Source organism: Electrona antarctica (genome assembly GCF_951216825.1).
Source record: "Electrona antarctica genome assembly, chromosome: 11".
Lineage (NCBI taxonomy): Eukaryota > Metazoa > Chordata > Actinopteri > Myctophiformes > Myctophidae > Electrona > Electrona antarctica.
In genome coordinates this window covers 15,070,819-15,085,625 of record NC_136792.1, presented here as the reverse complement: position 1 = coordinate 15,085,625, position 14,807 = coordinate 15,070,819, and the positions used below count along the sequence as shown (strand labels likewise).

The 14,807-nt window shown below is 43.6% G+C and overlaps 2 protein-coding genes across 5 annotated transcripts in view; one reads left to right on the top strand and one right to left on the bottom strand.

Moving 5' to 3' along the window:
* Positions 1 to 6,883, bottom strand: part of LOC306932369 (arf-GAP with coiled-coil, ANK repeat and PH domain-containing protein 2) — a 16,872-nt gene extending 9,989 nt beyond the window's left edge. For 3 of the 4 annotated variants that reach the window (XR_013791099.1, XR_013791100.1, XM_079514150.1), the window contains exons 1-14: positions 6,400 to 6,883; positions 6,174 to 6,231; positions 5,712 to 5,831; positions 5,129 to 5,182; positions 4,722 to 4,804; positions 4,127 to 4,310; positions 3,431 to 3,475; positions 3,183 to 3,278; positions 2,800 to 2,874; positions 2,542 to 2,645; positions 2,339 to 2,390; positions 1,701 to 1,801; positions 472 to 583; positions 1 to 111 (exon numbers count right to left, since the gene is read on the bottom strand). The exon at positions 1 to 111 is cut by the window's left edge and continues 89 nt beyond it. Coding sequence is in view for 2 of the 4 variants with exons in the window: in XM_079514150.1 (XP_079370276.1) it covers positions 1 to 111; positions 472 to 583; positions 1,701 to 1,801; positions 2,339 to 2,390; positions 2,542 to 2,645; positions 2,800 to 2,874; positions 3,183 to 3,278; positions 3,431 to 3,475; positions 4,127 to 4,310; positions 4,722 to 4,804; positions 5,129 to 5,182; positions 5,712 to 5,831; positions 6,174 to 6,231; positions 6,400 to 6,452 (1,248 nt within the window). In the remaining 2 variants the exon portion in view is untranslated. The remainder of the gene's footprint in view (positions 112 to 471; positions 584 to 1,700; positions 1,802 to 2,338; positions 2,391 to 2,541; positions 2,646 to 2,799; positions 2,875 to 3,182; positions 3,279 to 3,430; positions 3,476 to 4,126; positions 4,311 to 4,721; positions 4,805 to 5,128; positions 5,183 to 5,711; positions 5,832 to 6,173; positions 6,232 to 6,399) is intronic. The other variant, XM_079514151.1, reaches the window with a different exon arrangement.
* A 3,986-nt stretch (positions 6,884 to 10,869) lies between these two features.
* Positions 10,870 to 14,146, top strand: clrn1 (clarin 1; the record flags this gene model as incomplete). The annotated part of the gene is made up of 3 exons (XM_079514333.1): positions 10,870 to 11,122; positions 12,152 to 12,331; positions 13,881 to 14,146. 3 exons carry the CDS (start codon positions 10,870 to 10,872, stop codon positions 14,144 to 14,146), a joined length of 699 nt encoding a protein of 232 aa, XP_079370459.1.
* Positions 14,147 to 14,807: the final 661 nt, after the last annotated feature.

Here is a 14,807-nt window from a genome sequence, read left to right as displayed (position 1 = left end):
CTGGTTGCCACGCCCCCCGAGAGCCATGCTCACAGCCACCGCGCCCCGCTGAGGAGGGGAGGGGCTGTGCTGGGAGTCACAGCTACTTAATGACTGGGGGGAGCCTTTGGGCTGCGCACGCACGCACACACACACGCACACGCACACGCACACACACACACACACGGTAGAACAAAACATACATGAACCAGTTCAGCCCTACAGTAAATACATTTCACCCATTTGAAAATAGCCGATCTACAAGCTCACAATGCGTCGCGATGTGACACATTTTGAGCTTGTAGATCGAAAACTTGTTAAATGGGACATTCTGCATAATGAGTACTTTCTATTTTTGCACTTAAGCCTATAATACCCAATACCTTTGTACTTTTACTCGAGTACATTTTACTTAACAGAGTATTTCTATATTGTTCCACCACTGACGATTTGACGTGATAATGTATGATGCATGCTATACCTATACAGTACCTGTGCTGGGGGCGTGTCTGTGGTCTTCCTGTACGCCAGATCTATGCTGCCCTGGACCGTGCTGACCCAGCACTGTCTCAACTCCTCCGAATCTGCCTGCAAAACACAACCCCTGCACGCACACACACACGCACGCACGCACAGACACGAAAATCAAAGACTTTATTTATATAGGGACATGCACTGTGGTGTTCGGCTGAAAATTATCATCAAAATCCAACATGTTTGCATTCATAATTTGCTGGGCTTCGGCAGGTCAATAAGAACGTCATAATGCAATTGCGACGAATAGACACAGCTCCTTGACAAAATGTGTCTGGGCAGTGCTTGTTCCTCCGAGATGTTTCCCCTATAGCTGAACATCACCGCATAGACACTAATGTAAAGTAAACACAGTGTGGGATTGGTCAGGAATCCAGTGGTGGAAAAAGTTCTCACATCTTTTACTTAAGTAAAAGTATCAATACTGCAATTTAGAAATACTCTGTTACAAGTAAAAGTCCGGAATACAGAATTTACTTGAGTAAATGTACAAAAGTATTGGCATCAAAATGTACTTGGCATCAACATGTAACAAAAGTAATAGTACTCATTATGCTGAATGTCTCATTTAAACTTTTAAAATGTCTACAAATCTTCTGAAAATAGCAGATATACAAGCTCATAATGCGTCGTGGTGCGACTCATTAGCTTGTAGATGTTCTATTTTCAAATGGCCGAAATGTATATACTGTAGGACTGAAGTGGTTACTGTATGTTTTGTAATAATAATCAAACTAGTAATTTGTAAAGTTTTCAAATAAATGTAGTGGAGTAAAAGTACATTATTTGCCTCTAAGATCTGGTGGAGTAGAAGTAAAAGTACAAATAACAAAAAATTGGACTTAAGTACAGTACTTAGTTATATTCCACCACTGGAGCTACAAACCTCTGAGCGATTACAAACAGCCTGATGGCAATTGATTAATGGAGAGAGATTGCACACACATCATCTACTGTTATCTGTCACCGGAAATCTCGGAGACAAACAACGTTCCCGCTCTGTATACAGTGGGCGGGGTCTAACGTTCAGAACTCTGAGCAGAGCCGCGCCGCAGCGAGTATAAAATAAATTACCGGTAGTCCTCTGAGAACTTTGTTCATTTCGGCAAGACCTGCAGGAGCTGAAGCTGTAAAAAGTTTAGACATGGTCTGGAGTATTATGCTATGCAGTACGTCGAAAGTCTTACTTCTGTACGGACAGCAGCTCGAAGCAGAATCTGCGGTCGGTGGAGTCCAGAGGTTTGACGGCACACAGCCTGAGGTCCTCAAACAACCCCATGCTGTCCTCCTAAAACAAAAATAGTGTGAGCACCACTGATTATAGAAACATAGGTTTTTCAGAAAACTGTCATGATTTAGAAGACATTTTGTAGAAGCAGGTGACGTCTTAATGGGTTAAAACAGTCTTAACCTGTTGAAGGTCGGTGCAGTTTGGGGATTCTGTTGCAAGTGAAGTGATGGGGTATGACTGTAGTAGGCTGATTTTGTCATTTGTTTTCAGGTTCAGGTAAAGAAAATAAACTACAGCAGATTGAAAGCATGACAGGCTAGTACGCAACACAGCTGCAGCTAATCAAATGAATAGTGAGATTAGTTAGATTTACAGTAGGTGTGCAAGCATAGACATAGACAGCATTGACACCTAAATCTAAACACCCAATACAACACAGTGTACCGTAAGGTCAGTCTTATGCAGCCAGCCTCGTTTTAACTTTTTACCCTGCTGTAGCGCTGAATCTGAACTGGAAAACAAACTACAAAATCAGCCTAGGGTTTCATCCCCCTTTAAGTGGTTAATATTATTATTTAATAATATTAATAGTACCTTGTGTGACTTCCTATACATTAGTTGGTTGTCTCTGATGGAAAACCAGCATCTGTAGAGAAATATAGTTTCACATATTACATCTACCTGTGAGCTCCCCCTTCGCTGTAGCTACACAACAGCTGCAGACCAGGTTAAATGTAGCACAGGCTGTCAAAAAGCCTGGTGATTATATCGACACACAGACAGACAGACGTCTCTACCTCTTCCAGGTTTTAGTTTTCCGTCTAGAGCGTTTGAACAGATAACCCTGGATGGTGTCATCAGACCCAGGACATGGACCAACCACAGGCTCACCTGATGCATCCTATAAAACACACACACACACACACACACACACACACACACACAGGAGTTGCATGGTGACCCTTTGGTGTGGTTAGGGCTTTATGGGCTTTATGGTGGTCCCTGGCATATCTCTTCAAATGGGGGTCCGTGGGCTACAGGATAGTTGTACTTACTCTCTGTTGTACCAGCAGATGTTCGTTCTCCAACTCTTTTCTCTTAGCTGCACACTCCACTGACAGCTGAGCCAACTGCCACACAACATTAGCACTTAATATTAATAACACACACACACACACGCAATACAGTAGAACAAAACATCTAATACTTATCACACACACACACACACACACACACACACACACACACACACACACACACACACACACACACACACACACACACACACACACACACACACACACACACACACACACACACACACACACACACACGGTTTTAAATTGTTGCACTCTATACTTCAAGGTCAATACAATTATGTTGAACACAACAGAACACTAGAAAACAATGTCTGCATGTCCAGTGTTGCCAGGGTTACCTGTGACGCCATGGTTTTCATGTTAGGTTGCATATCTCTGAGGAGATCGAATCCCTGATGGAAGAATGTGTACTGGGCATGGAAGTACGAAAACACCTAACAAACAACACAAGCATTAGATACACACACACTATACTGGGCATGGAACTATGAAAACACCTAAGAAACAACAACATAAATACAACCATTATAACACACTCACTGTACATTTATAAAATAGTAACATTATAACAACAAATGCAGCTCACAGAGTTTAAGACGTCAACCTTCTGCTGTGTCTTGAAGTTATTCAGCTGAGGGAGTCAGAGGAAAGACGTATTATGATTATCTATATGCGTGTTCAGTGATAAATGCTTGCAAACTAAACCCTGTGATTTAGTCAAAACCCTAGAATAGAACGGAAAAGAATACGCTCCGTCTGTACATAACTGTAGTGTAGTCCAGGGGTTCCCAACCTGAGGGTCGCTACCCCTCTGGGGGTCCCGAAATTATTTTGGGGGTCCCGGAATTATTAAAAAAGAAAAAAACAAAAACAAAAGGGGGGTTTACATGGCCAAAGCATTTGCGGGGGTCCCCAGACAAACATGTTGACAACCCCTGATGTAGTCCCAGAGGTGTCCAGATGGTGGCATACCAGGCTGTTTCCTGTTCCGGTTCAGTTTCTGAACCCAAAAGTTCACCTGATTGTCTCGGCAGCAGCTTTAAACGAGAAACACATGTTCAAATCTGCGGCTGAGACAATCAAATGAAGCTAAAGGAAAATGAGCCAGAGCAGGAAACAGGTATGCCACCTGCCCACCTGCCCAACTTGTGAAAACCTGCGACTACAGTTATATACAGACCATATTGTCTCTGTCGGGTGGAAACCTCATATGTCCAAAACCTTTCAGGATTCAAATACAAACGTAGCAAAAGTAGAAGAACAGAACAGATTAGAACAGAACCTGCAGACAGTAGTCCAGTCCAAAGTGTTGGTAGCATTTGCGTGTCGCTAGCAGCAGGTGACTGGCTCGCTCCGCCTCGGGCGCTTTGTGACGAGGAGCCTGAGCGTTCTTCACTGCCGCGGACTCCAGATCAGCTCCGATGCGAACAAACTCTCTACGGGTCTCCGACAGCTGCGGCAGGAACCTGACACGTGAACAACAAACCTTAGCAGCATCGACCACCGTCACCTATAGTATCTGGCTATCAATGAGGTCAAAAACTAAAGGATCTTTCTCTGAGACAGTGGGGACCGGGCGGGGAACCCCCAGCCAGCATCCTTGGGTGGGGGGGTTCCAGAGGGTTAACGCGTCAAAATCTGTTTAACAACTTTGACCCCTATGTAGGCTATTTGAAAATAGCAGATCTACAAGCTTATTTCTTTTCTTTTTTTACTTTTGGAATATTTCTGAAATATTTTAACAACACAAATCTTGTTGTCTGTCACAAAACATTTGCAGATGGGGTCCACGGCCAATTCATTAGTTTGGGAGTCCTGGAGAACCACTGAGCTAAGATATAGTCTTTCAGTGCATGCGTTTGTGTGTGCGTACATACTGAGAGAACAGGTTGGTCAGCTGGTGTTTGATGGCTCGCTGTGCTTGATCAAACAGCATCTGCAAAAGAAACAACACAAAGCACTGGAAAATTAATACCACTATTAATAGAATTCCCGTTTCTTTTTAAAATACAAAATGACTACTGTATCCTTTTTTTATCAGGGCTAGTATGGTAAACTGTAATGGTTTAATATGACTAATAATATCCATATTATAGATATTACTGCTACTATAGTCACATAAATGTTGATTTACTGCTTCAAATCATAATGACTAAGATTAGCCATATTATTTATAGTAGAGTACTAGTAATTCTAATCACAACTACTGCAAATATTGCAACAGTTATTGTTATAAAGTAATAAATAATTATGATCATTATTAATATTTTAAGGGTAAACTCACAGTGTGGAAGTTGACCATCTCCTGAAGAGCCTGACTGAACTGGTTCAAACATGTCTGAAAACACACACACTTTATAGTCAACAATAATACTGTCTCACTGACCCGCTCCGGGGACAGCGACAGGTGGAGAGTTTGACTGGGGCGGTACACCTGTCAAATGGTAATGCAGGTGTCGGGCGGGCTCAGGGAGGACAGAAACCTCTCGTGGAGCAGAAGGGGAAAAGCCCGCTAACTTTCAGTAGTACAGACCGTGAAAGTGCGGCCGCACGATCCTTCTGTCTTTTTGGGTTTTATGCGGAAGGTGTCAGAAACGTTACCACAGGGATTTGGGAAATAGGAACATATTCTGGTTAGGATTATTAGGCAAAAGGTTAGGATGAGAAATAAGCCCGGTTTATACTGAATCGTGCACTGGTGTTGTGCACCACAAATAGCAGATTCACTCACTGTCCTCCAGGTGAGACAGACAACCCAGTGTGTTATATTGTAACACCAGTCGTGTGGCAGACATTATTCCATCATAATATATAGATATTAAGATGCTATTCAACAGCTGTACTGTGTCGCTCAGTTGAAACCTTACCATTATGACGCTGTCTTTCCTGTGATTGGTGGAGAGCTCTGCCAGGCTGGCCAGGAACAGCTCATTGGCTGCGTTGTACGCTTGCCCCGCATCCACCATTTTACCACAATGTGACATCACCTGGGAAAGCCATGCCATGACAGACACACATTTTTTAAACACACACACAGTCTACAAAAACACACTAAACACACACCTCCTCAACCACACACACACACACTCTGTAACACACAGCTCAGCAGTAGTCGTGGCAGTGCAGTACAGTAATTATAGCTGAGTCCAGGGTGGAACACACTCCTCATTCTGTATATTTAACCATATATTACATCAAGTGGAATACAGTTCTACTTGGCACTGACGGCTCTGCTAGACCGGGAGACCTCTGTTACTGAACAATAAACTCATAATAATACTGGTATATCACTTATCCAACCTTTATAGTAAAAGGCAAGCTGTACATACCTTTTCCACCTGGCTTTCTAATTGAGTGACATCAGTTTCACACTGCTCCAGACTCAACCTGAACCACAGTCACGCGCACGCGCGCACGCACGCACACACACACACACACACACACACACACACACACACACACACCGTGTTAATTGTTGGTAAATAAATGGAGTTATGGAGCGTGTCAAACCACCAAAAGTGTGTGTGTGTGTGTGTGTGTGAAAGAGAGACTCACCTAAACGCAGGGGAGTCTTTGACACACTCTTCAAAGTCCAGCAGGGTCTCCATCGTGTAAAAGTATGTGTTCAAACTGTCTTCAGTGACAGATAATAACGATGATCAATATGACTGATTGAAATCTCCACACATCTTCCTCCGACTGCAGCCAAAACGACGCTTTCCAATGAATATTTCCAATGCAGAACTTCAGTGGAAAGCTCGCATCATAACGGGAAACCAGATGTTGTCTAGATAATTGTCTTTTTTCCCCAAACAAACGTGCTGTATATATAATTTACAAATGCAAAGTTTAACGCGGAGTTGCATGCACGTCTATGTATCACTCAAGTCCAACACAGGACAGTTTACAAACAAACATTACAAAGTACAGTATTGTACATTACATTATTATATTTACATGTACTAGCCGGGTTAACAGCTGTTCATAGCCTATGCTTCGCTGCTACTCGCTAAATGAAATGACTGTTCCTTCCTGTAAACATCCGGTAACCGGGTTCATATCCTTCATCTGTCTAAACCCACGGTACGTTTTTGCCTCGCTTTACTAAAATAAGGAATTTAATGTCCGCTCAAAATGTATGTAGGCGTAGCATGATTTTGTCATAACTTTGATATAAACTATCATCATTTGATAGTTTAACTTAGCTTAAAATTATATATATATAAAAGGTCTGGTCTGATAGTAGCCTAGTCGATCACATGCACATCCACAACTAATAAAAAAGTACCCATGTCTGTATTGTCTGTCAAGTCGATTTCAAAAGATAAATAGGACTTCCGTGTGTGGACTACAAAATAAACTATTATACGTCCATTCATTGTCTCCACTCTCCACCAGGCCGAAGGCATGGGGAGAGAGTATGTTTTGCACTCCGTCCGTGTGTGTGTGTGTGTGTGTGTGTGTGTGTGTGTGTGTGTGTGTGTGTGTGTGTGTGTGTGTGTGTGTCCTTCCTTCCGTCCGTCGGTCCGTCCTTCCGTCCGTCCGTTATCAGCTAATCTCTGGCACCATTGGCCCGATCCATGCCAAACTGTGCACACACACTCCCTGGATGCCAACGACGAACCTCTGCCCCAAATATTCCTCAACGGCCTGTTATAGCGCCACCATGAGGCCGATTTAGGCAAAACACATTTCTGTAGATAACTCGTACACATTTGATCCATACATCACACAATTCGGTATACACTATCTCCATAGTCATGTGATCAACACAGATCTGCACAATTTCCCATCTTCCATCCTGATTGGCTAAGATTGGCTTCCAAAACTCACATGATTGGTCCGTTTCAAACAAAATGCCACAAATCACAAGCACAGTGTCCAATTTCCATGAAATTATACACGCACATTTCCACTAGGCAGAGGACGACATGCCACTATTTTTTCCCCAAATCAGCCTCACGGTGGCGCTATAACAGGACAATTCCTGTTTTTACCTATAACTGCATCGACAACTTATGTATGCGCACTCCCTAGAGGCCATGGAAAAACATTTTCCCTGCATCCCTCCACATCTGCCGGTTATAGCGCCACCATGAGGCCGATTTCTGCAAAACACATTGTTTGTGTTAGTCGCACAGATTTAATCCAAATCTCACGCACATCGGTACACATGATCTCTGTAGTCATGTGATCAAGACGAGCCACTGATTAGCTAAGATTGCCTTCCAAAGTTTTCAGGAGTAGCCCGTTTTGTAAAAAATGCTGCACATGTCCTGCTCATCCAGAATTCTATCCTCAGAGATGCTATGAGTGATCTGGCTCTGCATTTCCTCAACAAAACGAAGAAAATTGTTGCAAGAAACAAACAAACAAAAAAACATGTTTATATTACTCCGAAACATGTTTGCCAAACATCACACACACACTCCTATCCTCCTGGTGGAGACCTGTGCCCAGAAGGGCACTTTTTCTAGTTGCAGTCTGTTCCGTTCTTATACTCTAAGGTTCCGTTAGTTTTGTGTTTAATTATTATTGTATATGGTCAAGTAATAGTCTTAAAGGACCACTTCACCACTTTTCAACCTACAATAATCATGATAAAATGGCATATTTTTTTTCTACTCAGTCTGCGTCTCATATGGCTGTGGCAGTTCACAAAAGCGTCCACCAATAGTGACATCATCAATGGGGAATCCAAGCTAATAGAAACTGCAGGCTTTCTAGTCCTGAAAAGTTGCAATGCGAAAAAGGAAGCCATCGTTCTCAAGATAATTAAAATCTAAAACATTTTGCAAAAAGAAATCTGCATAACGATGATGTCACTGGTGGACGGGTTTCTGAATTGACCACCGTGGGCCTCAGGTTAAATGCCAAGAAAACTGATGTTATCACCTATCCTATAACATCTCACCAGATTATCCACCTCTGACAACAACAGGAGGAACTGTGCAGAAGGAAGTCAAGGACTTCAAGTACCTGGGCTCATGGGTCAACTCAACCGAGCAGGATCTGAAAGTGAGGAAGGCACTTGCATGGAGGGCCCTGAATGGCATGACCAGTGTATATGGAACTCCAATCTCCCCTGACAAATCAAACTCAGCTTCTTCTATGCAACGGTGGAATCTGTTCTTCTATATGGCACGTACATGTTACCAACAAATACCTGTATGTGGGAATACCTATAAGCCAGAAAGTAGCAGCCAGGAGAATGAGACTAGCAGGACACTGCCAAAGACATCACAAGAACTGCCAGCCAGCAAAGTAGTGCTGTGGGAACCAACACATGGGCATCGATCAAGAGGACGTCCCACATTAACATATGTGGATTTACTCAAGAAAGACGCTGGAGCGCAAAGCACCAAAGAGCTGGCCAGATGTATGGAGAACCGGGATGACTGGAAGCGACGATGGAGAGCTCGTCTGAGGATGACCTATAGAGATTATATAATTGGGAGATCTAAAGGTAAGAGATCCTTTGACGAATGACTGTGAGCTTCAGTTCTTTAACGACAGCACAGAACTGCCAGGCGGAAGAAGTAAAAAAAAAACGGGAGAAAAACAATAGGTTCTGCATGGCTTGGCCCCTAACTATACAGATTATTATTGTAAGAACAATTTTGCCCACTAGCAGGCCGGATGACCATGACTCAGCCATAGCCAAGGAGTTCCCAATGCAGCAACACATAGACTGACAGATACAGAGATCTCCATATAGCCTATATGGGCATATGTCTGTTGTAGGATTGAGGGTCGTGTAGCAGCCCGAACCTCTAGTTTATACAATAATGGCCATCTATTTTTAGCAGTGGTGGCCAAGCTACTTTAAGATGTAATACACTTCATATATTTAGAAAGTAACTGAGTTACACTAAAAGCTATTCTTCAAAATAGGTATAGCAATTACACTGCAATGTATTAGTTGAAGGTCTTTGTAACCAATATGGTTGGTAGTGTGGTGGAGGACATGTATGACACGTGAGAGATTTACACATACTATACCGTGCTGTATTCAACGTACTGTACTAATGGATGGAGATGGAGCATTCTCTTTTTGATGTGATGACAAACTGAACTCAAAACTCAGCTACATCATTCTGAAGTAGCCTAGTGAACATCCAAACCACAAGCTACTGGGAAATGTAGTTAAGCCCAACATAACTGTCCCCAAACAGGCACTGTCCATTGCTTTGGTGCTGAAACTACAATGTAAATGTGTTTATCTCCCTCCCTCCCTCTCTTTCTCTCTCTCTCTCTCTCTCTCTCTCTCTCTCTCTCTCTCTCTCTCTCTCTAACACAACCTTCTCTTTCTGTCTCCCACTCCCTTCCCTCACACTTACGCACACACGCACGCACTTACGCACGCACGCACTTACGCACGCACACACACACACACACACACACACACACACACACACACACACACACACTGCAATATCACGCATGACTGCCTCATCATCATCAATCATATTAATGGAGGACAATATGGTTTTTGAAAGACAGAGAAGCTCTGTCTCTCTCTCTCTCTGTCTCTCTATCTCTCTATCTCTCTCTCTCTCACCCTCCCACTCCCACTGTCAATCCCTCCCCGTCACACTGTCTCTCTCTCTCCTTCTCCCCTTCATTCCCTCTCCTCCTCTTTTCCAACAAGACTCTCCCTGAAATTTAAAACTCATAGTTACCAGGGATACAACACACACACACACACACACACACACACACACACACACACACACACACACACACACACACACACACACACACACACACACACACACACACACACACACACACACACTAGTAGCAAGGCAGGTGTAACTTGATATGCCACCTCCACCTTGGAGCCACTGCTACACTTTTCTAAAGGTTTTCCTCAATAGGACGGTGATGGTGATGTTTTGAACTGAAGATGGAGGTTTATAGGATCAATACAGTCACCAGGACGTCTTCAATTAAGGACCCTTGTCTCACCATCATTATTGGAATAAATAGATATTGATACTGTCTAAGGACTATTAGCCCATCATGGCCAACCGGCAGAAGAGAGTCATGTTTTCCTTGGGCGGCGTGTTGAGCTTCGGCTCAGTTCTGACCGTGGCCGTAGCCGTGGGCCTTCCCTTCTGGGTCCAGGCGACCGTGCTGTGCCGAACCGGGGCAGAGCTGGTCAACGCCACGGGACATGAACTGGACAAGTTCTTGGGGAAAGTGAGTTACGGGCTGTTCCACGGCGAGAGAGTCAAACAGTGTGGACTGGGTGGAAGACCATTCAGATTCTCATGTGAGTATGGTTTGTTTACGACATCATGGAGACCTAAAACATTTATGTGTTAACCACTTTAACCACCATACTTCATTGTCCAGGATTCCAATGGCTCTACAGTATACTTGACCCCCTCCTGTTTTCCCTTTATGCTAAATATCTTCCATAAAAATAATACATCTGCTAATACTGCTATACATCTGTGTTTAGGCTACCCCAGAATAGGGATGATAGCGTTCATGTTTATGTGATCAACAGCATGCAGTACAAGATAAAGTTTCTGCAGATTAACAGTCAACCACGTAATGCACTGTATGTCTGTCTGCTTACCCGTCACCTATACTGATCTAGGATCTGATCCTGGCACTCCTTGCTATTGGTTGATTGTAATGTCACTGATCATATTAAACTCAGAGGTCTGCAGTAGTACTGTATTAATCAGGGCTAGCAGAGTGTGTCATTGCATCCAATACAATCACATTCCTCTGAATGCACGAGTGGTTTGGAACATTGCTGGTGCGGCTTTAGACAGACCGTTAAACAAACAAGTCTGTTGGCAAAGTGACTGCTTATCTGATTATCAGTTCAGAACCCTGAGCTGTTCATATTTGTTATAACATTTACAGTCAAATAGTAATATGTTCAGTTTTGCCCTGAATGTGACAAAGAACAGAACAGAACAGAACAGAACAGAACAGAACAGAACAGAACAGAACAGAACAGAACAGAACAGAACAGAACAGAACATGGCAGGCCAGGAAAGATTCTTTATTGCTGTGTTAATGAGCTGTAGTGCTCATTAGGGGATGTTTCGGCTTGGCGGCTTTCACTGAAGAGACACAGAACAGGTCTGTTCTCGCCCTAACACACACTACACACGCACACACACACGCACACACGCATGCATGCACACACACAGAGAGAGATATTAACTCTCCCACCCCCCCCCCCCCCCCCTCTCTCTCTGTAAGTCCCCCCATCCATTGACCTTTACTAATCATCTCTCTCTCTCTCTCTCTCTCTCTCTCTCTCTCTCTCTCTCTCTAGTCTTCCCAGACCTGGCCAATGCAATCCCAGTAGGCCTCCATGTCACCGTTGTGATCTTCTGCTGTGTCCTGATCGTCTTCTCGTCAGTGGCGACAGGCTTCTTCTTCTACAACGGTCTGGGCAGTCCGTACGAGACGCTCCACGGCCCGATGGGACTGTACCTGTGGAGCTTCAACTGCTGTGAGCAACACATATCTGTTTATTAGGATGTTTTACAAGGCATTTCATCAAATAGAGTCAACAGATTCAAAGATATACCATAAACAAAACACTAGGGGGGCATCATAACAACATTGAATTCACTCACTTCAGTCAATTTACAATTTACAATTTAGGCATTTAGCAGACGCTCTTAATCCAGAGCGATTTACATTAAGCAAGAACAAAAAGCATGGGAATACATCACATATATAAAAAGCATTTATCAAGAAACATGCGTAAGCTAAGAACGTAACTAGAACATATCTATATATAATGACACTATACATATAAGCTATACATATATATTATACTATGCTGTACTGTTATTGTGCTGTCTACATGACATAAGTCTGTTTCAAATGCTATCTAAGTCTAAAAAGTGCTGTCTAAGGGGGTAGGGTAAGTGCTATGGGCCATGGTGGAGTCTGAAAAGGTGGGTTTTCAAACTACGGCGGAAGATCGGGAGTGATGCTGCAGTTCTGATTGCAACGGGAAGTGCATTCCACAGTTTTGGGGCCAGAAGGGAGAAGAGTTTGGGACGTGTGGAGCGTTGTCCTGGCGTTTTTAGTGAGGGTACTTCCAGCTTCCCTGCGTTGGCTGATCTGAGTGCGCGGGAGGGTTTGTAGGGTTCAATCATGCTTGCAAGATATGGGGGAGCCATACCTTTGGTTGCTTTAAATGCCAGCATCAGAGTTTTGTATTCTGTGCGGGCAGCGACCGGGAGCCAGTGCAGGGAGCGGAGCAGGGGGGAGACATGTGAGAATTTTGGCTGGTTGAAGACCAAGCGAGCTGCGGCATTTTGGATCAGTTGGAGTGCACATGCCGGTAGGCCAGTGAGGAGGGAGTTACAATAGTCAAGTTTTGACTATCAAGCATGTCAATAATGGATGAAATAGAGGTTTCTTTTTTGACAAGGTGAATCAAATTATTTCTAGTGCAACACGTTCAATATTTATAAAAACCCCACAGAAAGACTTAAAGCTGCACTATATGCTCTATGCACTATGCTTTCTTCTACCCTGGAATTTAACCTGGTTTCCTGTGCAAGTGCTGACATTCTTTACCATTGAGCTATTAGATGCTTGCTCAGGGGATGAATTGAATCTTGACCATCAGGTCATTTTATAGGTGAGACATGACCTTTGACACCATCTAAATAAATGTGTCAATACTAGAGCAAGGAGACTAAACCCCAATTATATAAGTTATATTGTATTAACATAAAGATTGAAAAAAAGTTATAGTCAGTTAAAAGTCAGTTATAGTGGTGCTTTAAACCACTTTCAGCGACAATGTTTTACCCCAGAGATACAAAGTTTCTGCCCAACAGCCATGATACTACTACTACTAGTCTACTACTGCAATTGAGTGTTTAAGTGTTTATGTTTGTTTGTGTGTGTGCGCGTGTGTGTGTGTGTGTGTGTGTGTGTGTGTGTGTGTGTGTGTGTGTGTGTGTGTGTGTGTGTGTGTGTGTGTGTGTGTGTGTGTGTGTGTGTGTGTGTGTGTGTGTGTACATGTGGTGGTGCAGGTGCATGCAGCTTCTTGGTGATGGTCCTGTTTGGTTCGGAGGTGAAGCTCCATCGCCTGTCAGAGCGCATCGCTAACTTCAACGACGTCACCTTCGTCTACCAGACGCACAGCGAGCGCTACGACCGCTGCTTCTGGCTCCTCTTCCTAGTCTTCGTTGTCCACACCGTCAACATCCTGCTCGTGCGGCTGGCAGGGTTTCACTTCCCCTTCAGTGAAGACAAGGAGTCTGACCTCAACACTGGAGCTGCGGATCTCATGTACTGAACTCATTATGTGCTGAATGCATGACCCACTGAACTCACGATCTGTTGAACTCAGGAACTGCTCAAGTCATGACTTGCGGAACTCATGAACTACTGAATTCATGATTATATTCTACGTTGAAGTCATGACCAGCTATATTCACAGAACTCTAGTTTATGAAATCAGCTGAGTACACGTTTGATGTACTGATTTCTGCTGACTCACATGAGGTGAGAACTGGGTGAGATCTGATCTCATTGTTTGGCAACTGAGCACTTCTGCCTCAATGAAAGGGAAAGAAAAGCATTCAAACTAATAGCATCATGAATCCATATCATGATTCATGATATGATACCAACTGGCACCAAGAATCCAAGATGTTAAATGTATTTATCCAGACAAGGTCGAGCCAACAATGGTATTATCTTTCTTCATACTTCATACAATTACACTCATTCACATGTACAACCACACTGTTGGTTCCTGGGAGCTGACCAGTACAACTACAGTCTACTACTGTTGGTCACTGGGAGCTGGTCAGTACAACCACAGTCTACTGCTGTTGGTCACTGGGAGCTGGCCAGTACAACCACAGTCTACTACTGTTGGTCACACTGGGAGCTGACCAGTACAACCACAGTCTACTACTGTTGGTCACACTGGGAGCTGACCAGTACAACCA